The following is a 25,123-nucleotide window of genomic DNA, read 5'->3' as shown; positions in this document are numbered from 1 at the left end:
AAGCCCGAGTCTACAGTGAGGGTCTGCTGAATGAATGGACACACGACACCAGGAAAGGAATTGGAAAACACTAGATAGAGCAGGGATGAGTCAAGAGCCCTCTCAATCACATGCATGCACACACCTTGTCTCCTCTGTCCAGTTACACCCATCTACTTAGATTCCAGGTCTTGGCTTACCCGCTGCCTCCTCCAGAAGCCTTAGCCCCTGCCCCTGCCTGTCCCCCATCAGGTAGGCCAGGCCCCGCCCCAGGGCTCCCACAGCTGCATTTGCTGCTCTAATGCCACTCGACTCCAAGAGCTCTCTGTGTCCTCCCTGCGTGCTGATAGGCCACACGGCTCCTCTCCTGTCACCTCCCCAACCAGGTCCCAGCACAGCAGCAGGCCTTAAAAGGGGCTCCCCAACGCAGGTGGCGTGAGGAGGGAGAACGGACCCCTCCTGGGAGGGTGTGTATATACACGTATATATCTACACGGTTTCGTGCCACCAAAAATCAAAAACTAACCACCACCGACACACTACTGCAGGAAGGGCAACAGGCCCAGACAGGACTTCCAGGGGGAATGTGGAAGAGGCTGGGCAAGTTCCTCAGGACCTGGGAAAGGCTGAGTGTAGCCCAGCTCAGGGTGGCGGGGATCACCTTGTCCTTCTCGTGGGAGCTGAGGTCTAGCAGAACATGCAGGTACTGGAACTGGCGGGATGGGCGCTTGAAGATCAGGTCTCGAAGAGTAGACATGCCCAGGTAAGTGCGACTCTGTGGCAGGAAGGAGGGAAACCGGCAAGGGGGGTTTCTCCCTTGCCTCCCTCCAGATCTAATACTGGGCAAGGAAGGACCTGCCCCCTCACAGAATCCCCTGACACTAGGTCTAGGCCATGTGCCTCCGCTCTTCAGGTCCCCGTCCCTCCCAGGGTTCCTGCATGCATCTATCCAGGTGCTAGGGGCCGAGGGAGATGTGCCGCCTGTCTTCGCCTGTCCTCACCTCATCCTCGCAGTACTTGCGAATCACCTCCAGGGCGCTCTCAGTGATCAGCGGTGCCTCTAGCACAACCTTCGTGAAGATCCTGCCAGAGAGGAAGGGAGGGGGAGTGGCTGCAGACAAGCTTCCCAGTCCTGCTGGAGCTGAGCCGGCAGGGCTGCTCCTCACATACAGCTTGTTCAACCCCCTGGTTACAGAGTTTTGGAGGTAAACAGAGCAGGATTCAAAAGCTGCCGGCTGGGTGACTTACCTCTCTGAAACTCGGTTTCTCCCCTCTGTCAAACAAGGATTTCTAACGTTACTCATTTACTACAGTAATGGAAGGGAATGATGGGGAGTGGGGAGGGGTACTGCCTTTCAGATGTGGTGGCCAAAAGTGGCTGCTTTGAAGTGACCCTGATTTGACACTGGGGGTGGGGGTGGGGAGAAGGAGCCAGCCATGCAAAGACTTAGGGGATAGCATTCCAGGTACAGAAGCAGGAACCGCTAAGCCCTGCACTTGGCATGTTCAAAGATCAGAAACAGAAGGCCAGTGTAGCTAAGGTTTGGGGGCCGTGAGGAAGAGGGCAGAAAAAGAAGGTAAAGAGGTTGGTAGGAACTGGATTACGCAGGTCTCATAGGGCATAGAAAAAAGGCTGCATTTTATCCCAAGAACAACGGAGAATCATGGAGGGTGTTAGTGGGTAAATAACAAGATAGTATTTACATTATAAAATGTCACCCAGGCCGCTGTGTGGAGAATGGATAGATAAGCAGGAGGTCGAGGACAAGGAGGAAGCTACAGAAGCAATTCAGGCGAGAGACGGGGCTGGAGAGGTCAACCTGCGATACAAGCCCACGAGGCAGGCGCTGTTATTTATGAAAATGGAGGCCCAGAGGGGGAGTGACACCGATCACTTAGAGGGCAAGCAGCAGAGCCGGGAACAAGCCCGGGGAGTGTGCCCCAGAGCCCACACTGCATCTGCCTCGTATGTGCCTCCAGAAGGTAAGGAGACAAGGGAGTCTCGGGATGGACACACGGACTTGGGTGGTAAAGAGGGAGGTGATCAGAAACCAGAAAAGGCAGGACACAGGAGAGCGCAGGGCTGTCTCCCTCACCCATCCTTCTGGTCTGGCTTCTCCTGCAGGCCGGAGAGCAGGCGGATAAGGCAGTCCTCGTACTTGTCCAGGGTGCCCGAGGCACCAGCTGCCAGGTAGGCATTGTACTCCTGGTAGAGCCAAGCGAAGGCCAAGTCCAGGCGGGCCCGCACATCCTCCAGGATGAAGGACAAGACCTCGGCCTTCAGGCCCGAGTCAAACTGTGTCACCAGACTGGCCAGGATCTTTATGCGCACCTGACAGGAGAGCGGGTGTATGTGTTGGCGTGCGGGTGGGCGATCCCAGATACCTTGTGATCGTGTCTTGTGACTCTTCCTGCTCAGGGATGCCCGGTGCAGACCCAGCGTTAAGTGAGGAAGGCCAGCTGAAGAACCTCATACCCCCATAGGTCTCATTTGTGCGGGAGGAAAAACAAGGCAGGGGTGGGGGGATCAATCATCATAGAATAAAACTGAGTTTGTAAAAGTAGTATCTTACATACTTAAGAAAACAGAAAGAGATCCTAAAGGCTTCCCTTAATTTGTACATGGTCACCTCTGAGGACGGGAGACTGGAGGCAGGTCGGGGAGTCAGGGAAGACTGACATGGTACCTCTATGGCCCGGAAATTTTTTGTTTTTAACAGAGAAAGTACTCTTACATACTTCTTGGTTATTTAAAATTAAACTTAAAGAGGGGCGCCTGGGTGGCTCAGTCGGTTGAGCGTCCCGACTTCGGCTCAGGTCACGATCTCATGGTCCGTGAGTTTGAGCCCCGCGTCGGGCTCTGGGCTGATGGCTCGGAGCCTGGAGCCTGCTTCCGATTCTGTGTCTCCCTCTCTCTCTGCCCCTCCCCTGTTCATGCTCTGTCTCTCTCTGTCTCAAAGATGGATAAACGTTAAAAAATAAATAAATAAAAAAGATAAAAAAAATTAAATTAAATTAAATTAAATTAAAGAAATGGGAAAAAAGTCGCCTGGCTGAGGTTACAACGCCAGCAAGTGGCAGAATCAGCACTTAGACCGGGTCTGTCTGAATCTAAGAGTAACAACACTATTAACCACCAGGAAGAAAGCACACGGCGGCAGCCCTCACTTGCAGGGCTCTCCGCGCAGTCACCCGGTGCTGGGCGAGAGCCGTGCGCGTCCGTGCGTGTCTTCCTCATCACTGGTGCGGCTGCTGCCGCCACCTCCACCTTAAGGAGGGGGGACAGAAGCGAGGCACGGAGGGCTGGCGGGCAGCACAGGTGGGACCCGGAGCCAGGGAGGTTTGGGTCTAAGGCTGTGTCTTTCTCGGGATATGAGGCGAGCTGGTGAGGGGAGGGCCGGGAAGAATGGGCTGGGGGGACCGGGGCACACCTGGGCCGCCCCGCTGCAGGCCACGGCCTTCTCTGCCCGGAGGATCCGCTTCACGGCGCCCAGCTTCATAGCCTCAACCTGGGCGTCGGTCAGGGGCTTGAGCACATCGCTCAGACGGAAGATTTTCTTGCGCCCACCAGCGCCCGCCAGCCTACATGGGGGAGCAGGGACAGGGACACGGTGACTCAAACAGCCTTTCTGGAGCAGAGGCCCACCAGGGGCCATACGGAGACCACCCTCCCCGTCCCAGCCCTCACCGCGCCGCCCCTCTAACTCTCCCGTGACTCAGCCACGGCAGGGCGCAGGGGAAGGAGAAAGGAGGAGGGTGCCATTTTGTCTTTGTAAAGCGTGTAAAGGAAATGCTTATAGGAGGAGGCAAGGTGGGAGTGCAGATCTGAACGAGGCAAGGGGACAGGACGCACAAATACCTGGAGGATGAGCTTTCTAGGTAGAGAGAACAGAAAGCGCCAAGGCTGGAAGCTTCCAGTGGGGACCTACCTGCCTGGCTGTTCAAGAGGCAGGTGTGACTGCAGGAGGGAGTGAGGGGAAGGGAGGGCTGGGAGGGAGGACCAGGCACGGCCCAGGAAGCAAATCATGGTTGGGGATGGGCAGGGACTGGTTGGATTTTGTGGTCTGTAAGGGGGATGACAATGAGGAGGAGAACAACGAACAGCAGCACTTCCTACCTGTTAGGAATCAGGCTAAACACTTTCTATCAAATTCACTTCCAACCTCAAGAGTTACCTCATTGAATGATCAAACTATCACCGTGAACCCACCTAGTTCTCCCTTGATCCTTAGAGAGAGACACTACCATCCCAACTTTAGACCTAAGTAAGGGGGCATTTTTATGTAAAAGAAAATGACAGGTAAGGCTTGGTGGCCATGGCGTTGACTCTGGGATCAGACAGATCCTCCTCCAGCCCCGCCAGTTTATCCGTCTCTGTCTCTAACACATGCACACACACAGGTGCACGCGTGCACCAAGAACCAGGCCCTCGGTCCTGCACCTGCACCTACCAGGGAACTCACCGGGGCTGTGTGACAGGGATGATGGGCTCTGGCCTCCTCTTGGCCTGGGGCGCCTCCTCCTCCAGAGCAGACATGGAGCTCAGGGAGCCCACCACTGAGATGGCCTGGCCCTGGGCCGACAGGCGTCGCTTAATCAGGACACTCTCTGGCTTCACCACCTTTTCCTCCTTGGGCTCCTCCTTGCACTGTTTGGTCTGCTCCACCCCTGAGAGGGAGGTAAGCAAACGGGCCCCAGGACTGTCATGCCCACCTGCTCCCATCCAAGGACCTCCCGTGCGCTGGGCTCTATCTTAAGGCTTGTATACACAAAAGTCGTGTAAATCTGCAAAACACCATTCCGGAACAGGCATGCTTTTCATCCCCGTTTGGCAATACAACCAAGGCTCAAACTAGAAATGCCATTTACTGCTGGTGAGAGTATCAAATGGCACAGCCCCGGTGGAACACTGATGGGCACCGTGTAATAACCCCGAACATACCCTAACCTATGACCCGACAATTCCACCCCTTAGTGTATATACTCAAGGAAAATGAGGGTGCGTGTATACCAAAACACTTACACACACCAACTACACTCAAGCACACAAAACAGACCCAACCACCCCCGCAAACCCAACCAACCGGCCAAAAACACTCGCACACATTTGTACAGCTTCACTCGCAGCGGTCAAAAACCGGACACAAGCCACAGGCCCATAAACAAATGATGGCCTAGTCACAGAAGCAAATACTATTCAGCAATACAAATAAACCACTGGGTCACATGAAAACATGGGCACATCTCAAAAACTTATGTCGAGCAGGAGCCAGACTCTCTATGATCCCATTTTATACGAAATTCAGGACTAGGAAAAATTAATCTATGGAGACGGGAATCAGAACAGCGGTCATCTGGGGCACCCGGGTGGCACAGCCGGTCGAGCGTCCGACTCTTGATCTTGGCTCAGGTCATGATCTCAGGAGTCGGGAGTTCGAGCCCCACATCAGGCTCTGCACTGACAGCGCGGAGCCTGCTTGGGATTCTGTCTCTCCCTCTCTCTCTGCCCCTCCCCTGCTTGTGCTCTCAAATAAATAAACTTAAAAAAAAAAAAAAAATGGTGATCATCTCAGGAAGTGGGATGCCGTGAGTGCGACTGGTAGGAGCAAGAAGGAATGTTCTGGAGTGGTGGAAATGGTCTATATCTCTGTCTGGATGGTGACTACGTTGGTGTGCTCTCTTTACGAAAATTCTGTACTAAGAGTTGTGTCTCTCTACATAATATATAGCTCAAAAGTACTGTTAATGTAGGAAAACACCTGAATCTCAGAGAGGTTAAGTAACTTGACCAAAGTTATACAGCTATTAAGTGGCTGAGGCAGTCTGGTTCGACACAGACCTCACACCAAGGTCTGTTGGATTCAAAGCCCAGGGACTGAAAATATCAAGCACTCAAGGTATCTAGGGGACTTGTAATTATTTACCCCTAACATCTCCCGTGAGTGTCATTTGTACCACCAGGAAGAGGTGCTCCTCCAGTAACCAGAAGCCAGCGGCCATGGGGCCAACCCCTGTCCAGGTCAGCTCCACGTGACACTCACCTGGCCCCAGTCCCGCAGCCGTCATCTGTGTGGCCATGAGCCGAGCCAGGTGCTTGATCTGGGCTTCGGTGCCTGCTGACTCCACGGGGGTATAGATGGCTTGGAAGGAGGCGGGCATGGCCTCGGGCAGGTACACCATGCTGATGAGGACCTGCAGGATGCCCAGGGAGAGGAGTCCTTCCTTACTCACTGACTCGACAAACACCTGTTCCAGGCCCAGGCCCAGGCTGGGCAAAGGACGGTGGCTAAGACAGTCCCGGGCCGGGTCTCACGGGGCTCAGACTCCTGGGTAAGTCAGACAGAAAATGAGCAATGCTGCAGCATGGTGCCCGAGAGGGGGAAGTAGAGAGTGCCATGAGATGCTCAGGAGGGCCAGGGGCAGCTTTGGCTCCCCGGGGAAGTGGCACCTAGACTGAGATCTGAGAGGAGGGCAAGCTTCAGACTGGCATACTGTGACATCTCACAGTGGGAGGGGGTGCGTATTTCGGGTATAGGAACAGCAGGGGGGCGCTAAGGAGCAGCAGAATCCTGCCAAGAGCCTGGAAGTTCTGTGAAGAGTGTCCTGTGAACCAGAAATTGACTTTAAAAAAAATCCATTGGGGAGCCTGGGTGGCTCAGATGATTAAACATCCCACTCTAGATTTCAGCTCAGGTCATGATCTCATGGTATGTGAGTTCGAGCCCCACATCAGGCTCTCCGCTGACAGCACAGAACCTGCTTGGGATTCTCCATCTCCCTCTCTCTCTGCCCATCACCCATGTACGCATGATCTCTCCCTCTCTCTCTCTCTCAAAAACAAATAAATGTGAAAAAATGGCTTAAAAAGAAATCCATATCCTAATGGGAGCTTGTCTATTTTGGTCAGGAGCTGGTGACAGAAAGTAATTTGAAAATCCCTACATGCTTAGAGGTTTAAATATATACCTGAAATAATAAAATAATTAGAACAGAGAGATACTAAAATAACTACAAATCAAAATGTGTGGGATGCAGCTAAAACGGTACTTGGAAAATCAAATCCTTAAATGCTTATGGTGGGGGCGGGGGGGCGGGGCAAGGAGGGAGGGAGGGGGCGGGGAGGGCTGGCCGGGGGTAAGACAGTTGAAAACTTATAAGCCAAGCATTTAACTTAAAACTGGGGGATAAGATATTCAAGGAAAGAAATAAAGACAACAGAAATAAAACAGAAAAGGTTACACAAGAGTATAAACAAAACTTCAGAGCCAGTTCTTTGAAAGGCAAACCTATGGCAAGACTGAATGATAACAAAAAGAGTAAGAAGACAATATTAGAAACCAAAACGCTGCACATTACTAACAAACGGCAGTTGTTACAAAAGTAAAAGAATCTTGTGAAGAGCTTTCAGCCAATAATTTTAAAAGGACAATTTCCCAGGATGTGAAGAGGACAGATGAGGTACACCGACTGAACACTGAATGGAAGCATAACCAGGCAGGGCCTGAGGCAAGCTGCATTCAAATTTTATCTGGAAGGAAATGGAGAGCCACGGCAGGGGTTGGAGCAGGGGAGCCAGGGGAACGGCAGGCGCGGTACTTCGGGAAGATGTCTCTGGCTGCCACACGGAGAGTGGAAGCCAGAGCCAAGGAGCAGGCGGGTGGTGCCTGGGCCATGCAGGGGCCCGTGGCGGGGGTTGGGGGATGGAGAACAAGGGAAAGGACTGGAGGAAAGGCAAAGAGCTTAACTCCCAGGTTTGTGGGTTGGGAACTGGGAGGCTGGTGTGCCAAGAACACAGAGAGGGCTGTGGGCCTGGAGAAGAACATAGGGAGAAATTCTGCAAGTTTACTTCTGACATAATGAGTCTGCGGGGCCTGTGGAACATCTGAGGGGAGAACGATGCATGATGTAGACACGTCTCCAGGCCTGGAGCTCACCAAAGAGATCTGAGCGCGAGAGAAAACTCCTTTCTTGCTACCCTGGTGACAAAAATTCCATTCCATGCACCCAACAACTAAGCCCCCTGGAGCCTCTAGGCAGAGAGCAGGGAAGGACTGCAGGGGAAGAGGCGCTGTCCAGGAGCACCCGATGGACAGGTCTCAGTGCCGCTACAGCCCGAGGACTGAGGTGAGACACACACCCTGCCCCCAGCAACTCAAACCAGCGGTTCTTTCAGTGCACAGCAGGGTATCTTCGAGAATCTAAGGAAAACACTGGCCATCCCACCCCACCAATGCCAATCCCACGCCACTTAGCAAACAGGTCGTGGTGTTCACTCCCCAGTTAATACGACCTCCGTTCAAGGGAGAGGAGAGGGCAAGCGGGGATGAGTTTGGATGGGGACTCAGACTACCCAAAGAGGGACTGCTGGGAGTGGTGACAAGGGACCTCCTAAAGGAGGAAAGACAAGAGGAAAGGTCCATCCAAGGTTGGGAGGGCTCACGGAATCACACCCTCCCAACGGAGAACAGAGGTGTTCTGGGACTCATGCCATCTGGGAGAGGGGGCAGTGTGGAGCGGAAGGGTAGGGAAAGACTAGAAGGCCTTCTTCCCTGCCCCGTGGGAAACGGCTCCCGTCCATCCTCACCAGATTGGCCACGTTGTCAGGTGTCAGCAAAGGCTGCAGGAACTCGGCGGTGATGTCTGTATCCGACTGGCCTGAGATCTGGGCTGAGGCCTTGGAGGTTCCCGATGGGCCCGGCTCCAAGTCCTTGTCCTCATCATCTTCCCCCAGGTTGGGCTCTGGGAGAGGGAAGGAGAGGAGGTGATGGTGCTAGAGTGAGCACCGGGCCCTCCCTCCTCCCAGGGGGCCCCGGGGGTCCCCGCCTCCAGGCAGCCTCGGCAAGTAGGAGCCGTGCGGTGAACACAGACCTCAAAGCACCACAGGACCCTGCAGAATGACCCGCCTCTCTTTTTTTTTTTTTTTTTAATTTTTTTTTTTCAACGTTTATTTATTTATTTTTAGGACAGAGAGAGACAGAGCATGAACGGGGGAGGGACAGAGAGAGAGGGAGACACAGAATCGGAAACAGGCTCCAGGCTCCGAGCCATCAGCCCAGAGCCTGACGCGGGGCTCGAACTCACGGACCGCGAGATCGTGACCTGGCTGAAGTCGGACGCTTAACCGACTGCGCCACCCAGGCGCCCCATGACCCGCCCCTCTTTAGGCCTCATTCTCCTCATCTGGGAAAGGGGAATAAGCCACACCAGCCCGGCCGATCACACCAAACTCCAAGAAGATGAAAAGGTTAACTAATAATTTCACCGAGCTTGTTTAGAAAAACCTCTATCTTTGGGGATGCCCGGGTAGCTCAGTTAGTGGGGCGTCCGACTTCGGCTCAGGTCATGATCTCGAAGTCTGTGAGTTTGAGCCCCACATCAGGCTCTGTGCTGACTGACAGCTCAGAGCCTGGAGCCTGCTTCGGATTCTGTGTCTGTCTCTCTCTGCCCCTCCCCTGCTCGTGCTTTCTCTCTCTCCCAAAAATAAACAAACGTTAAAAAAAAAAAAAAAAAAAAAAAACATGAGAAACAAAAAACATAAAAATCCTCTGTCTTTGGAATATTGCTCAACCTCACCAAGAATCAGGAAAATGTAAAAGCCACCTAATGAGATAGCCTTTTTGCCTATATGACTGACAAAATAAATAAATAAATAAATAAAAAGGCTGGCAGTGACCGTTGTTAGGAGGGGTGTGGACTGTGGAAAGGTAAACTGGTAAGGCCTTTTGGAAGGGCAATTTGACTGAAGGCCAAAATTTGCCATGTACACACCTTTCCGACCCAGCAAACCTACTTCTAAGTATTGACCCTAAGCACATAGGTCATGGGCAGACTGAAGGTAAAACGTACAGAGAATTCACTTCGCCACTGACTATACAATGAGAAATGGCACACGGTCTCCATCAGGAACAGGCTGGCTCATCCAAGTACAGTGGTTCCAGCGCAAGGACCAAAACTAGTACTTTGAGTCTCAGAGAAAAAGCTTTAGGTACAAACATGTTCCTGGAAACTGTATTTATAAAAAACGGAAAAGCTGGAATGTTTAACGGGGTAATGATTTAAGTAGATTATGGCAAAAATAGGATGCCACATCACACAATTTTTTTTTTTTTTTTTGAGTAGGCTCCATGCCCGCTTGGGCAACCCTATGATCAAACATGATGTGCTCTGACTGAGACTGCCAGGCACCGCTGTTATGCAGCCTTTTAAAAAAGTTTGCAACACACGTTAAGGAAAAGCTGATACTCTGCAGTTAACCAAGAGCAAGGGTATATACAATTCAGTTACAAAATGTCAAACAGAATAGGCACCTCACAGACCAGCAAACAGCTAACGAATGGCTAAGAAGTGTAAAAGGACTCCCAGCCTGACTCCAATACGTGCAAGAAAGCAAATGTAAGCCCAGGATACTGTCTATACCCAGGCGGTTTATAGAACATTCAGGGCTGTAGGAGTGTAGTAACTGGCATTCACAGGCTGCGGGGGTTTTGTACGTGGTGCAGTTGTTTTGGAAAACAGTCTGGCAGTGGCTATCAAGAATTTCCACGTGCCCAGTAGCAATGGGCACACCTGGGGCTCGAATCTTAGTTTCTGAAACTACTCCCTACTTAAAAGAATCCAGAGCTCCTTAGAGAAAAGGCTGATTCCAAAGCTGGGGTAAGTAAAGTCTAGAACATCTTGTTATGCCAGAAAGTAAAAAATGCTCAAAAAAAGTATGGGATACGTTAATGTTTATGTATTTTTGAGAGAGAGAGAGACAGACAGACAGACAGACTGTGAGTGAGTGAGGGGTAGAGAGAGAGGGAGACCCAGAATCCGAAGCAAGCTCCAAGCTCCATGCTGTCAGCACAGAGCCCAACGTGGGGCTCAAACTCACGAAACGTGAGATCATGACCTGAGCTGGAAGAAGAAAGCTCTTCCTTACAGAATGCCAACTAATAAATGCAGAAGGAAATCTTCTGATAACCATTATAGCAATAACAGATGCAGGCAATAATCATCAACAGATGTTAAAGCCACTGGGTCAAAATTTGAAGGGGAACATGTATTGTACACACTACGAGTACCTCCCTCAACTTAGTATTTACAACGGGGAAAAGGGGCGCCTGGGTGGCTCAGTCATGCATCTGACTCTTGGTTTCAGCTCAGGTCATGATCTCACGGTTTGTGAGTTCAAGCCCTGTACTGGGCTCCTCACTGACAGTGTGAAGCCTGCTCGGAATTTGGGGCGCCTGGGTGGCTCTAGTCTGTAAAGCATCTGATTCTTGTTCAAATCCCATGTTGGGCGTGGAGCCTCCTTAAAAAAGAAAATCTAATTCTTTCATAAATGTTCTAGAACGGAACATCGGTGATTTAAAAAGAAAAGTTTTATAGTAAGAAAGTCTGCCATGGGGGCGCCTGGGTGGCGCAGTCGGTTAAGCGTCCGACTTCAGCCAGGTCACGATCTCGCGGTCCGTGAGTTCGAGCCCCGCGTCAGGCTCTGGGCTGATGGCTCGGAGCCTGGAGCCTGTTTCTGATTCTGTGTCTCCCTCTCTCTCTGCCCCTCCCTGTTCATGCTCTGTCTCTCTCTGTCCCAAAAATAAATAAAAAACGTTGAAAAAAAAAAGAAAAAAAAAAAAAAGAAAGTCTGCCATGGTTCACACCACTGACAAAATAATACAACCATTAAAAAATTACTTCAGAAAACAAATCCAATTATAAAGGAAACAAAGGAAAGGAGAACTCAGAGGTATTTCTGAAAGAAAACCTAAGTGTTAATACTTAGGGAGTGGTTACTTTTGGGGAGAGGAGCAAGAGGGAGACTTTTTGGTTTATTCACCTTCTGCATGATTTAAGCAATTCGTAACTACTTTAATAATTCTATTTTGATGTCATTTGCTAGGTCATATCTAAACGCTATAATTTACAATGTAATATGAACCAACATAAATAAAGCTGACAGTTGAACGTAAGTAACCGAATACTACAAACGCGGCCAGTCCCTGCCCCCACCTCTCGCCAGGCCTGGCTCAGCTCCTCGGCTCACCTAACTTCATCTTCTTGAGCGTGGAATCCGAGTCGTCCCGGGGCCGCTTGCGGGCATCCTTGCCGCTGGGCATATTGCGGGCAATCTCAGCCTGAGGTGTGCCTAGGTCCACCAGCAGGGTGGTAATCTGGGCCTGAAACTCCAAGGAGGCCGGGTGCTTCAGGACACTCAACAGGTGCAACTTGAGGTTCTTGCGCACGCTGCTCACCTGGGATTTGGCCAGCGTAGGGGGCAGGTTGGCTGTGAGGAAAGAAGCAGGAGCTCTGTCCTGTGGGCGGAGCTTATGGGGCCCTGCAAAGCTCAGTTCCCGAGTCCCCAGCTTGGGCACTGGTTGCAGGCGCCCCCTAGGAAGGTTCCTGCGCTCTCAGATCTCATGTGCAGCCGTCCCCCTGCACGAGCTGATGCTTAAAACCCTCAAGAGGTCTCCATCGGGATTAGTCAAGCTCACCCTCTCTCCTATTAAACATAAAGTCTCATCTCCTTCCGTCTCTGGTCTGGAAATTCCAACATGCCTCCCCCGGGGGAGGCTATCATCACCAGCTTCACCTCCACAATGTCCCAACTGAACTGCCGTCAACAGTGCCTTGTCGGTCCCTGCCACCAGAATGATGTTCTAATGTCTAACAGTCACCTTCGTGAGCAAACCTTCCCTGTTCTAGAGAGAAAGAGGATGCCTGTAATTCTGCTTGCTCAGCATCCTTCCCTCCTTCATCAGCCAACAGTGCTCCCATTTTCCTTTGAGGGAACCACCCCGGCTCCATTCTCAGTCCAAGTGGGCAAAAGACTCAGAGCCAGTAAGAACAATGTAAATCCCTCAGGCATTGTGATTGGTTCAGAGACAGGTTACCAAGGTCTTCTCAGCCAATTAGGCACAATGGGCATCAGCCCTTGGACTTCTGATGGAATGACTGGGAAGGAAACACTCTGTCCCTTGGGGTTGCCAAGTGGACAGAATGGAGGCCTGGAGGTATTGGGGGCCATCTTTGCTACCCCAAGGAAAGTGACACAGAACAAAGCCAACAAGGAGAAAATAAGAGCCAAGAAATGGAGACAGTTCCATGATCTGTACATATTCACGCCTCAACCCCAGACATTTCAGTTTTTATACATGTACAAAAGCAGAGAAAAGAGTATAACAAATAACCAAGTACCCATCAACACTCTGCTTATATCTTGGCACATCTACCCTGCCCTTTTTTTCTTTTTTTTTTTTTTGGTGGGGGCGGGAGAGTCTGGAACATTTTATTTTATTTTATTTTATTTTTTTTTCAACGTTTTTTATTTATTTTTGGGACAGAGAGAGACAGAGCATGAACGGGGGAGGGGCAGAGAGAGAGAGGGAGACACAGAATCGGAAACAGGCTCCAGGCTCCAAGCCATCAGCCCAGAGCCTGACGCGGGGCTCGAACTCACGGACCGCGAGATCGTGACCTGGCTGAAGTCGGACGCTTAACTGACTGCGCCACCCAGGCGCCCCTGGAACATTTTAAAGTATTTAGCAGACATCATATCATTTCACCCACACATATCTTAATATTAAAGCCAGCTTTGAACCAGGTTTCTGTCATACGCAACCAAAGATTCCTAAAGAATGCCTCCTGTGTCCAGACCTACCAGAATGATGAATCCCTCAGGGACCCACTACCCGGCTCGCATTTTCTCAGGAAGGAGCAGACTGGCCAGTGGAGAGTGGGAGGGCAGTGGCCCAACCTACCATGCAGGGTTTCGTAGGCCTGGATCACCTCTGACATGAACATGGGCCTCTGGCGGGCGATGTTGGCAAGGGAGCCCAGAGCTGTGGTCAGGTTGATGGAGGAGATGGCGGGATGCACCATGAACTTGAGCAACTGCTCCAAAGCTGCCTTGCCCTCTTCCCACAGCACATCTAATGAGGGAGAGAAAAGAACCAGTTAGCAGGGGCCTTTCTCCCTGGCCTCTGGAGAAAGCAGCCTTTGGGGCCAAAAGGGGAGAGACCCTTACACATGGCTCAGAATGGCTGGAAAAGACCAGAAAATTTAGTGGCTGATGAGTCCTAGGAGATGGACTATTAATGAGCATAAAAATTTAGGGGCGCCTGGCTGGTTCAGTTGGTAGAGCATTCCACTCTTCATCTCAGGGTAATGAATTCAAACCCCACACTGGGTATGGAGCCTACTTTTAAGAAAACTCTTAAAACCAGCCAGCATTTACTAAGTGCTCACCTCCTCATGGGACCTCACTACAAACCCGTGGAAAAGGAAATGAAGTTCAGAGAGAAGTAACTCGCCCACATTCATATAACAAGTGTTGAAGCTAGGATTTGACCCTAGCATCTGGGCTCTTAACCGTCTTATACTTTCTCCAGAAATGAAAAACTAAGAGAGAAAACAGGGGCGGAGGAGGGTAGTTGGTGTAGAGTGACTGACAAATGGGACGGGCTGATGGGTGGCACTCACTGTACTGGATGTAGGGGTGGTCCCGGGGGATGCGGTCCAGGCTGATATCATGCTCCTGGCGGCGGGGCACCTCCGAGTCTGCCATGCGGGGTGACAGGGTGACAATGAGGCCCTCCACAAACTTGATGGCGTGGGTGCGGATGCCGTCATTGTCAGAATCCAGCAGCAGAATGATGTCACCAGCCATGGCGGACACCATGTCCCAGCAGGCCTCCTGGAGCTCACTGATGACTCGTGACTTCACCATCCACTGCGAGGGACAGGGACAGAGGGACGGGGACAAGACATCGCCAACTCCATCACTACTCAGAGGTCCACAAATGATGACGCATACATTCATCTGGAAAACATTTACTGAGCTACACCTCTGCCCCAGACCCTGTGCTAGGTGATGGTGGGGACAAGGCCCAGTGATGACCGCGACAGGTCTGGTTCCGCCATCATGAGGTTCATGCACGGTTAACAACCCGGAGTGGAGGCTCAAATCTTACGACAAAGGGATAACAATGCTGACCTCACGACATGGCAGCAGAAATCAAATGGATTCATTTATTTCATTCACACTAAAGAATACCACATCCCAGTGTGTTCTTTTCCTTATAGAACTTACTACGATCTAAAATTAAAATTTCTGTGATGCTTTTGACACAAGTCGGTCTCTCTCACTAGGCCATAAGCACCGAGGCCCCTGTGAGTCACAGAGGAAGTACTCAGGGAATGTTTGTTAAATGCACGGATGGATGGATGAATGGGGATTCCCTGACCATTGGACATTAGACCCCTTTGTTGTCTGTTCCCAAAAAGCAACAGCACATCTTGCCCATAAAGAATTTGACCCGTCCCTGGTTTAACACAGCTGTCCCTGTCTAACCAAGGAGGCTATAAATGAGACCTGTCAGATCGGGACGCCCCCCGGTGGGAGGGAGCGGTTACCTGCAGGGCCACCTTGTAGAGCTGGGTCATGGTGAGGATGGCCTTCTTCACCACATTCACATTCTCATCCCTCAAGAGCATGTTGAGGTTTGCGATCAGTTTCAGGAGTAACTCAATGTCTCGTTTGCTGGGGGATGGAGAAAAAATGGCAAGGGCAAGCTGGTTCTTTGGGCATGTGATGGGAGCCTGGGGTCCATGAGGAAAGGGAAATTGGGATCAACGTTGGGAGACTGGAGTAGAGGCGGGGCAAAGTCAGGGACTGCACCTGCCCTGTCAGCAAACAATGCTTGGCACCTTCAGACTTAGCCACCCATGAACCTTCTCTCTAGGTTAGTGCTGCAAAGCCCACTCTTTCACTGTTAGGACTCTGCTGTTCACGTAAGGCACGGCATCACCAGACAACGGTGTGAATCTGGCCAGGCCAACTGTTTCGTCTAGGATACTACTTACCTCACAGCTTGCTGTGAACACTGCAACAATACTTGTAAAGTACTTAGAACAGGATAGAAAGCATCTGTAAATACGGGCTGGCATTACTAGAAAGCACTTCGCTTTATGTAATCGCTGGTCTTCTTTACTAATTTGTTTACCTCAATGTGGGGCCTCTGAAAGCGGGGGACCCTTTCAAAGTCAGTCCTAGTGGAGCCCCATTTTCTGTTGAGAATGAAATACGTTATTTGCTTGATGAACTAAAAACTTCAGGAAGGCCACACCTAGAGCTCAGGTCATGAATGTAATTTTCACGACATTCTACAACGTAAAGTCAAATATTAAGCTCATCGGTCAAAAAAAAAAGTGAAACTCAACTGCCAGCTCCATCAAGGCAGAAACAGTATCTGTACTTACTCACTGTTGTATTCCTACAGCCTCACACAAATGCCTGGCACGTACCTGCTGAACATCCGGTTTTTCTGCAAACTCTGGAAATTTACCACATATTCTCCCAATAAAAGGTGGCGATTACGAATCTGGGCAATGGCATTACAGATATGGGTTAAAATCCCTGCCCCGCCACATACTGGCCGTGTGATCTTAGGAAACTTACTTCACCTCTCTGAGTCACGGTTTTGTCTTGAGATAAATGGGCCAAATAACTAATCCATGGTGTTGTTTTGAGAATCAAAGTAGGTAACTAGGTAAAGCGTTCGGTATGGTGCCTGACAAACAGAAAACAGTCACTAAATAGGGGCTATTTTATTTCCTGTGTCACAAAGCACCAAGTAAATGCTGAATGAACAAATGACTCAGCTTGAACAAATCACTTTATCATTTTGAGCCTCCGTTTCCGTTCCCTTAAAAGGAGGATAACAGAGCCAAGGCTGCTGCGAAGATGACAGGTGAAAACAGAGGAGAGGTTTTCACACAGGGCATGGCACAGTAAGCGTGCCATGTGGTCACCACTGCGATGCAATTTCTGTTCGACCAGTATGTATTCAGTTCCTCCTACGTGCCAACACTGTTCCAGGCACTGGGATAGAGTGGTCCACAACACAGAGAAGGCCTGTCCCCACAGGGTGGACATTTTTGAAAGAAAAAGCGTCAAGGTTATTTCCAACTAGTAAAAACACTATAAACAAACAGTGCAGATAGGGATGCCAGAGGTGTGGCAGTGGACTGGCGTGGCCAGGAAAGGCTTACTGAGGAAGACCAGAGGGAAGTGAAGGAGCGAGCCAGGTGGCTCCCGGGGTGGGGCGTAGGGGGAGGTGAGCATCCTTTGCAGGTACAGCAAGCTGAGAGAACAGAGCTTTTTAAGGAACAACAGGGGGGAGGGGCGGGAGGGGGGGCTAGAGGATGTGAGTGAAGATCAGAGAGGCCACCAGGAGCAGATGACGTGAGGGGGAAGAGTCTGGGTTTCAATCTAGGTGAGACAGTGGGCCAGTGGAGGTCTGACAGCAGGGGACTGCCAAGATCTGATTGACATTTTAACAGGATCACTCTGGCTGCTGTAAGAAGGAAGCAGGGAATGGTTATGGTGTTTCCTCTGGGAAAGATAAAAATGTTTGAACTAGATGGGTGAATGTACTATAAATGTCACTGAACTGTCCACTGAAAAATAGTTAATTTGGGGGCACCTGGGTGGCTCAGTCGGTCAACCGTCCGACTTCGGCTCAGGTCCTGATCTCACGGTTTGTGAGTTCAACTCCCGCATGGGGCTCTGTGCTGACAGCTCGGAGCCTGGAGCCCGCTTTGGTGTCTGTGTCTCCCTCGCTCTCTTTCTCTGCCCCTCTCCCGATCACGCTCTGTCTCTCTCTCTCAAAAAGAAGTAAACATGAAAAAAAAATTTTTTTTAAGTAGTCGATTTTATGTCATGTGAATTTCAGTTCAATTAAACAGGAGAGAAAGTGGAAGCAAGGGAACCAGAAAGGCCCCTCCCTGAAGTCATCTAGGGAGGAAGTAATGGTGGCTTAGAGCAGCCTAATGGCCCAGGAAGTGGTTGAAAAATGGTTAGATACTGTTTAAATTCTGAAGGTAGAGCCAACGGTCCTTACTGATGATGTAGATGTGAAGTGTGGGAGAAGTAGAGGAATCACGAATGACCCCAAGATTTTGACCTTATTAAATATTTGCTGAGGAATCAGTGCGCGTGGGAGGGAAAATGGGTCTGAGAAGCAGAGGGCAGGGCCAGGCAGGGAGCTGCAGAGGCGGTCTCCACCAGGGGCGCTCCCGGGGGCTCCCTGCGCCACCCCGTACCATGCCTCCTCGATGAAGCCGATGACAAATTTGCGCACTTCAATGGACTTGTCCGCCTGGAAAGCGATGATCTCCTGCCAACATCAGGAAGGTGGGTCAGGGTTGCACCAGGATCCTTCCCCTTCCCTCTACACCCACATCTTTTCTCTCCCGTTGGTCACTCACGTCCAGGAAGTTGTCCAGTAGTGTGGGATCTTTGTTGATGATCAGTTCCTGGACCTGGAAGGAGACTGGGGATGATGAGGAGGGCCATACGTATAAAACCAGGGGCCAGTCAGTACAGATAGCAGTGTGTAGAACACAGCATGGAGGGAGGCAGCAGATAAACTCAGTTCAAATCCTGGCTCTGCCACTCCCAACCACGGCCCAGGCAGGTTGGCTTCCCCTAAGTCTGTTTGCTCTTCTATAAAACGGGGATCTGAAATGCCAACTCACAGGGCTCCTGTGAGGCTTGAATAAGAAGATCATACGGGGGGGCGCCTGGGTGGCTCAGTCGGTGAAGCGTCCGACTTGGGCTCAGGTCATGATCTCTTGGCTTGTGAGTTCGAGTCCCGTGTCGGGCTCTGTGCCGACAAGCTCAGAGCCTGGAGCCTGCTTCAGATTCTGTGTCTCCCTCTCTCTCTGCCCCTTCCCTGCTCATGGTCTGTCTCTCTCTGTCTCTCAATAATAAATAAACGTTAAAAAAAAATTAAAAAAAAAAAAGTAAGAAGATCATACAGGGCACGGGGTCCTGGTGGGTAGCGAGCACATGATATACAAAGGGGCTAAAGAAAAGAGGAAAGTGCTGCCCGAATTCCTTCCTGAGGCCCATCCATCAATTCTCTCCACTCTCCGTGTTTCTATTCCCCATTCACACTGCCAGTTATGACAGTGAGAACCCGTCTCCTGATGCTCTTGTACTTGCCAGGGTCTTTGGAATTAGCCCTTCCCACAGACAGTCTCACCAAACCCAGTGCCAGCACAGGCGTGGCTTCCACTGCTGAGGAGTCAGCTACCCAAGGCCACACGCCGAGCAAGTAGCAGAACGAGGGTTCTCATTCGGCCAACCCAAACCCCCGGCTCCCGAACTTCCCCTGCCTCCTGGTCTGAACCACATCCAGCCCCCACTGCCATCTAATTCTTCACGCCTTCTTTTGCCTCTGCATGACCGATGGTGCCCTCTACTGGAGACACTCTCCCTCACTTAGCCTGCTTCTCTCCTTGCCCTCCAGGTCTCAGCTCTCATGTCCCCTCTTCCAGAAAGCCCTCCCTGACTCCCCACCCCTAGGCCAGGTCAGCAGGCTGGGCTCCTCCATCCCAGCCCTGCCCACTCTGCTCCCACCGTCTGGTGACCTGCACGTCTTCCCCACTGGACAGAAACCCGGCAGTGAGGAAATACAAGCATGAAGAGCAGCGGATTTGGAGGTGGAGCCCAGCATTCAAGTCCTGGTTCAGCCAGCTCCAGCAGACTGACCCGAGGCTCATTTTTTTTTTTTAAGTCCTGAGACTCTGCTGCCTTCTGTAGAAACTGGGGACCAGGGGCGCCTGGGTGGCTCAGTCGGTTAAGCGGCCGACTTCAGCTCAGGTCACGATCTCGCGGTCCATGAGTTCGAGCCCCGCGTCGGGCTCTGGGCTGATGGCTCAGAGCCTGGAGCCTGCTTCCGATTCTGTGTCTCCCTCTCTCTCTGCCCCTCCCCTGTTCACGCTCTGTCTCTCTCTGTCTCAAAAATAAATAAAACGTTAAAAAAAATTAAAAAAAATAAAAAATAAAAAAAAAAAGAAACTGGGGCCAAAGTACCCTGCCTCTCAGCTTTTGTGAGAATTAAGTGAGAACATGCCTGTATGGCACCGAGCACCACAGCAAGCACATCCTAAATGCTTAAACGTGGACGCCGGTGTGACACCAGCATCTTGTTTTGTGCATGTTCCCACCGCCCCCTACCCTCGCGCTGCTCTGTCCAGCATCCCCCTACCCCCTCACCTGTTTGAGTACTGTGATCTTCGAGTCATTGGTGATCAGCGCTGCCTGGTTCAGGAGATCCACCACCTGGACGGAGGGGAGAGGCAGGTGACGGTGCTAGCCTGGCCAGCCCAGCCCCGTTGGCACCCCCTGGGCCCCGTCACCTGGGGGCGGACCGCCCCAAGACAGGGGCTGTGGCTCCCCATTCCAAGCCCTTCTCTCCGTGCTCACTCTCTCTGAGGTGGTCATGCCATCGATGCCCGGCCCCTCCTCTTGTGTGAAAAACTGGGATGCCACACTCCGGCGAGTGATACTATCTCCGCTGCTGCCTGCCATGCCTGCTGTCCCGTATCGCCTGGAAAAGGAGAGGAGAGATCAAGCTCCAGGGCCCTGCGGATGGGCTGGACCTTCACCCCCACTCCACAAAGGGCTCAACCCTCCTTTCCATTCTGCCTCGTCCCTGTTGGGTCTTCCGAAGTCCCTCCCCGATCCAAGGTCTGTCTCAGACTTGGGGGTTATAATCTGGGAGAAACTGATGCCTCCCAGGTCAGAGGCAGTACCTCGTGGAGTACCAAGCCTCACCCCCAGCACTTTACACACAGCAGGCTGACCACAAACGTCTGCTGAATGACTGAACGAATGGACACACAGCAGCCACCTCGCTGGTTTCCGTGCCCCGTCTTGCCATCTGGGCTGTACTCTGGACTAGAAGTGAGAGCAAGTCTTCTAAAACATAGCTCTGAGGAGCACCAGTCACAGAGTCCTACATGCTAAGTATTCACATCAGAAAAGGCCTAAAGAGGGGCGCCTGGGTGGCGCAGTCGGTTAAGCGTCCGACTTCAGCCAGGTCACGATCTCGCGGTCCGTGAGTTCGAGCCCCGCGTCAGGCTCTGGGCTGATGGCTCGGAGCCTGGAGCCCGTTTCTGATTCTGTGTCTCCCTCTCTCTCTGCCCCTCCCCCGTTCATGCTCTGTCTCTCTCTGTCCCAAAAATAAATAAAAAATGTTGAAAAAAAAAAAATTTAAAAAAAAAAAGAAAAGGCCTAAAGAAACGTTTCAACCATTTTCTGGAATACTCTGGAGGGTTTTTGTTTGTTTGTTTGTTTAAAGGGGAGGAGATGGGGCGCCTGGGTGGCGCAGTCGGTTAAGCGTCCGACTTCAGCCAGGTCACGATCTCGCGGTCCGTGAGTTCGAGCCCCGCGTCAGGCTCTGGGCTGATGGCTCGGAGCCTGGAGCCTGTTTCCGATTCTGTGTCTCCCTCTCTCTCTGCCCCTCCCCCGTTCATGCTCTGTCTCTCTCTGTCCCAAAAATAAATAAAAAACGTTGAAAAAAAAAAAATTAAAAAAAAATAAAAAATAAAAAAAAAATAAAGGGGAGGAGAAGGGGTGCCTGGGTGGCTCAGTCAGTTAAGCATCTGACTTCAGCTCAGGTCATGATCTCACCGTGGTCCTGAGTTCGAACCCCATGTCCAGCTCTCTGCTGCCAGCACAGAGCTGGCTCTGGATCTGCTGTCCCCCCACCCGCCTCTCCCCTGTTCACGCTCTTTCTCTCTCTTCAAAATGAACATTTTATATTTAAAAAGGGGGGGGGGAGGCGAGACTTGCGCATCTGTCCCAAAGTCACACTTGGCAAAACTATGAAATAAGGATCAATTACAGCATTATTCCCAACAGCAAAAGACTCTTAGCATCCCAAGGATTCTCCAACAGGGAGAGTGGCTGAAAAACCATGATAAATTCACATAATAAAATACTAGGCAACTGTATAAAGAAAGGAGGAAACTGTATAAGGAAGTGAGGAAAATCTCTCTGCATTGATAACCAGTAGATTCCAGTGTATGTTAAGTGAAAACAAGCAAAGTGGAAGCAAATGCTTACTGTATGCTCTCCCCGCCCCTTTTTTAATATTTATTTTTGAGAGAAACAGAGCATGAGTGGGGGAGGGGCAAAGAGAGAGGGAGACACAGAATCGGAAGCAGGCTCCAGGCTCTGAGCTGTCAGCACAGAGCCCGACACGGGGCTCGAACCCACGAACTGTGAGATCATGACCTGAGCTGAAGTCGGACGTCTGCCCGGCCGAGCCACCCAGGTGCCCCTGCTCCCTTTTTACAAAAGGGAAATACATACGTACGCATACATACTTTAAAAAGACTGAAAAGATAAACCAAAAAGCGGAAGTGGGAGAAAACAGTAAAATAAATCTGGTGGATCTCAACGTGTTATCAAAAAACGACGCGTCTGCATCAGCCCACAGACCACAGAATAGAGCGATTCCTTTTTGTCAAGTTTGTGTGTGGACACACTGAATGAACCGGGTCTGTTTCCTTTTCTATAGAACAGGGGTGGTAACAATGTTTACCCTCCCAGGACCATTCTGAGGACTGGATAACTTAGGAGACATACATAACACATGTGATAAGTACAGCTACTATTTTTAGGGATGCCTGAAAAGACCTGAAGGATGTTGCACAGACTGTTAATGATCCTTTGAAGGCAAAAAACGATGCACTTTATACAAGGAGCGAAATTCAACAGACGAATGCTGAATGAATGAGTATCCAAAGACCTCCTTCCTGTCTCCCTGCCATTTGTCACACCCACATCTTGCTTCGAGTCAAAGCCGTCATCCTCAATACAAGACCTCCTAGGAGTGGCTGTTTCCACCTCTGTCCTCGCTTTCCTCCAGTCTCCGTGCCCCAGGTCTTCCCTATTTTACATGTCAATTCCGTCTCCTTCTCCAACTGCGTTACTGTTTTTCTACACAGCATTTATTACCACCAACATACTATATATTCATAAGCTCCACGAAAGCCGGGGTGTACGTGTACGTGTGTGTGTGTGTGTGTGTGTGTGTGTGTGTGTGTGTTCACTTTCTAGATCTTCAGCACGGAACAGCGCTCGGCACCTATTAAGTGCTCGGTAAATATCTGAGGGAATGCCAAAGGGCTTCAGCAACCACTGGACTTAGTATCCATGCCCTTTGGTTCTAGAATGTCTGAAAAATAATAGCTAACGTGCCAGGCACAATTCTAATACATATATTCACTTATTTAAACCCCACGGCACCAACTCTTTGAGGCAGGTACTATTTTTATTTTTTAAAGCGGGTTTCACACCCAACGCGGGATTTGAACTCACCACCCTGAGATCAAGAATTGCATGCTCCACTGACAGAGTCAGCCAGGTGCCCTGAGGCAGGTCTTATTTTTAATCTCCATTTCACAGATGAGGAAATTGGAAGGCAAGGGAGGGAAAGTCACTTGACCGAAGGCTCATAGCTTCTAAAACGCAGACCCAGCAGTAGGACCGCAGGATCTGTCCTCCTCCCCACCACGCGGGGCTGCCTCTCTGAATGGAACACCTGCTCCAGTCCAGGTCTGTTCATCCAACACAAGGGGGGCATGGTCACCTGACAGCCAGCAGACTGCTGTCTCTTACCAGATCACAATAAACCTTTTTCATGACGAACCTTTCCACTGTGTCCACGATAATAATGCGTTGACATCTCCCACTTTATTTTTTATTTATTTACTATTTATTTATTTATTTATTTATTATTTTTTTTTTTTCTTATTTGCCCTGCGTTCTTCCTCTTCTACTTTTTGGTTTATCCTTTGCTGTCGTGGGGCATAAACACATTTCCCTTTCTTTTGTTAAAAAAAAAAAAAAGGGGGGGGCCGCATATAATAAGCCCTGCCTTCCATTTCACCCGTTTTCACTTAAGATATTCCGGAGCCCACTCTCTGTATCCGTGTACAGGCATTTTCTTCCTTCCCTTCCCCCCAGCCCCTCATTCCTTTTTACGGTTGCATAGCTTTTTATCACGTGGATGTTAACCAGCTTTTTTTCTGCCAGCCCTTTCTGCCTAGTAAAGAACATCTGGGGTGTTTGCAGCCTTTTGGCTATTGCCAACGCTCATTGTTTCCCTTTCCCTCCCGGTATACTCCCACCCGGGAGTACGACGACTCCCCTCATTTACGCAGTAACCCCAGGAGTATCTTTCATTCATTCATTCATTCAGCGAACAGTACCCGGGTGTCTTCGGTGCGACCAGCGCCGTGCTGGGAATTCGGCGATGACCAACACATACTCAGTCCCTCCCTGTCCCCGTGGAGCTCACGGTCAAGGACCTAATCAAAAAGCCTCACAAATAAAGGTCCAATGGTAAATCAGACCACGTGTGACGTGAAGGAAAGGAAGAGGGACCTATGAGAGCGTTTAACAGGCGGATTTCGGGACGGAGGGCGGGAAAGGAGGGCTTCGCATAGGAAGTGACGTTGGTGCCGAGACCCGAAAGATGAATGGGAGTTAGCCAGGCAGAATGGGTAAAAGGATGTTGCGGGCAGAGGGGGGACAGCATGTGCAAAAAGCCTGAGGCGGGAAGGCCCATAGCGAGTTTGAGGAACCGGAAGGCCAGGGCAGCTGTGCGAAGTGAGGAGCGGGCAGAGAGGCCGAGCCGAGGCCGGCGGGGCCGACGCGCCTTGGGGGCCACGTTGGAACTTTGCCCTGAGGGCACTGGGGAGCCACGGGAGGGTCCTGAGCAGGGGAAGAAACTGGGGTCCCGAACGTCACTGCTCCCCTTTCCTCGCAGCGCCCGAACCCCCCGGCCAGCGCCCCTGCCGCTTGGGGGGGTCCCTCCTCCCTTCGTTCCCGGGCCCCCACGCCGCCCCCCGCTCACCGCGGCGCCGGCCTCCGTCCCCCTCGCGCCCCCTCAGCAGCGCCTCTTCGCAGACGCCGCCGTCGCCATCTTCCGTTCGCCGCCGGGACACTGCGCACGCGCCGCGCGCGCGGGGCCGCCGGGAAATGGAGTCCACGGTGCGGCCCGAACCCGCCCCTACCTCCGGCTGCGCGAGCGGCCTTCCGCCCTCAGCCAGACCACGCTGGGGCGCCCTTCGTTTCCGGCCTTGGAGCGCCGTGCCTTAAGGGAAATGTAGTCCCTTGGCAGAGGCACTGGACGGAAAGGAAGGTAGAGGCTTTTGGGAAATGGAGTTCTCGGTGGTTCCGAGTCCCTGGACGGCTGGCGTTAGAGCGAGTGGACAGTCCGGGCGACGAAGCTCTTAGGTCCTGGAGATGGTCTGTCGCCCCAGTGGAACCCAAGCAGAGGCTCCGATCCCCTCCACCGTTGGT

At 51.4% G+C, this 25,123-nt stretch overlaps 1 protein-coding gene across 5 annotated transcripts in view; it reads right to left on the bottom strand.

Moving 5' to 3' along the window:
* The window catches only part of SYMPK (symplekin scaffold protein), a 36,230-nt gene extending 11,425 nt beyond the window's left edge, over positions 1–24,805 (bottom strand). Inside the window, exons 1-17 of one of the 5 annotated variants that reach the window (XM_058709109.1) lie at positions 24,675–24,798; positions 20,582–20,704; positions 20,231–20,354; positions 20,021–20,086; positions 18,226–18,279; positions 18,061–18,134; positions 15,370–15,496; positions 14,437–14,686; positions 13,716–13,886; positions 12,002–12,241; positions 8,564–8,718; positions 6,021–6,171; positions 4,443–4,647; positions 3,411–3,561; positions 2,076–2,311; positions 981–1,062; positions 641–754 (exon numbers count right to left, since the gene is read on the bottom strand). In XM_058709109.1, the coding sequence (XP_058565092.1) occupies positions 641–754; positions 981–1,062; positions 2,076–2,311; positions 3,411–3,561; positions 4,443–4,647; positions 6,021–6,171; positions 8,564–8,718; positions 12,002–12,241; positions 13,716–13,886; positions 14,437–14,686; positions 15,370–15,496; positions 18,061–18,134; positions 18,226–18,279; positions 20,021–20,086; positions 20,231–20,335 (2,181 nt within the window). In that variant the 5' untranslated portion in view covers positions 20,336–20,354; positions 20,582–20,704; positions 24,675–24,798. Of the gene's footprint in view, positions 1–640; positions 755–980; positions 1,063–2,075; positions 2,312–3,410; positions 3,562–4,442; positions 4,648–6,020; positions 6,172–8,563; positions 8,719–12,001; positions 12,242–12,632; positions 12,912–13,715; positions 13,887–14,436; positions 14,687–15,369; positions 15,497–18,060; positions 18,135–18,225; positions 18,291–20,020; positions 20,087–20,230; positions 20,355–20,581; positions 20,705–24,027; positions 24,529–24,674 lie in introns of those variants that run through there. The other 4 variants (XM_058709110.1, XM_058709111.1, XM_058709112.1 and 1 more) reach the window with 4 other exon arrangements.
* Positions 24,806–25,123: the final 318 nt, after the last annotated feature.

This window comes from Neofelis nebulosa, chromosome 17, assembly GCF_028018385.1.
Source record: "Neofelis nebulosa isolate mNeoNeb1 chromosome 17, mNeoNeb1.pri, whole genome shotgun sequence".
Taxonomy (NCBI): domain Eukaryota; kingdom Metazoa; phylum Chordata; class Mammalia; order Carnivora; family Felidae; genus Neofelis; species Neofelis nebulosa.
The sequence above is the reverse complement of the archived record's forward strand: the minus strand, read 5'-3'. Positions and strand labels throughout refer to the sequence as shown.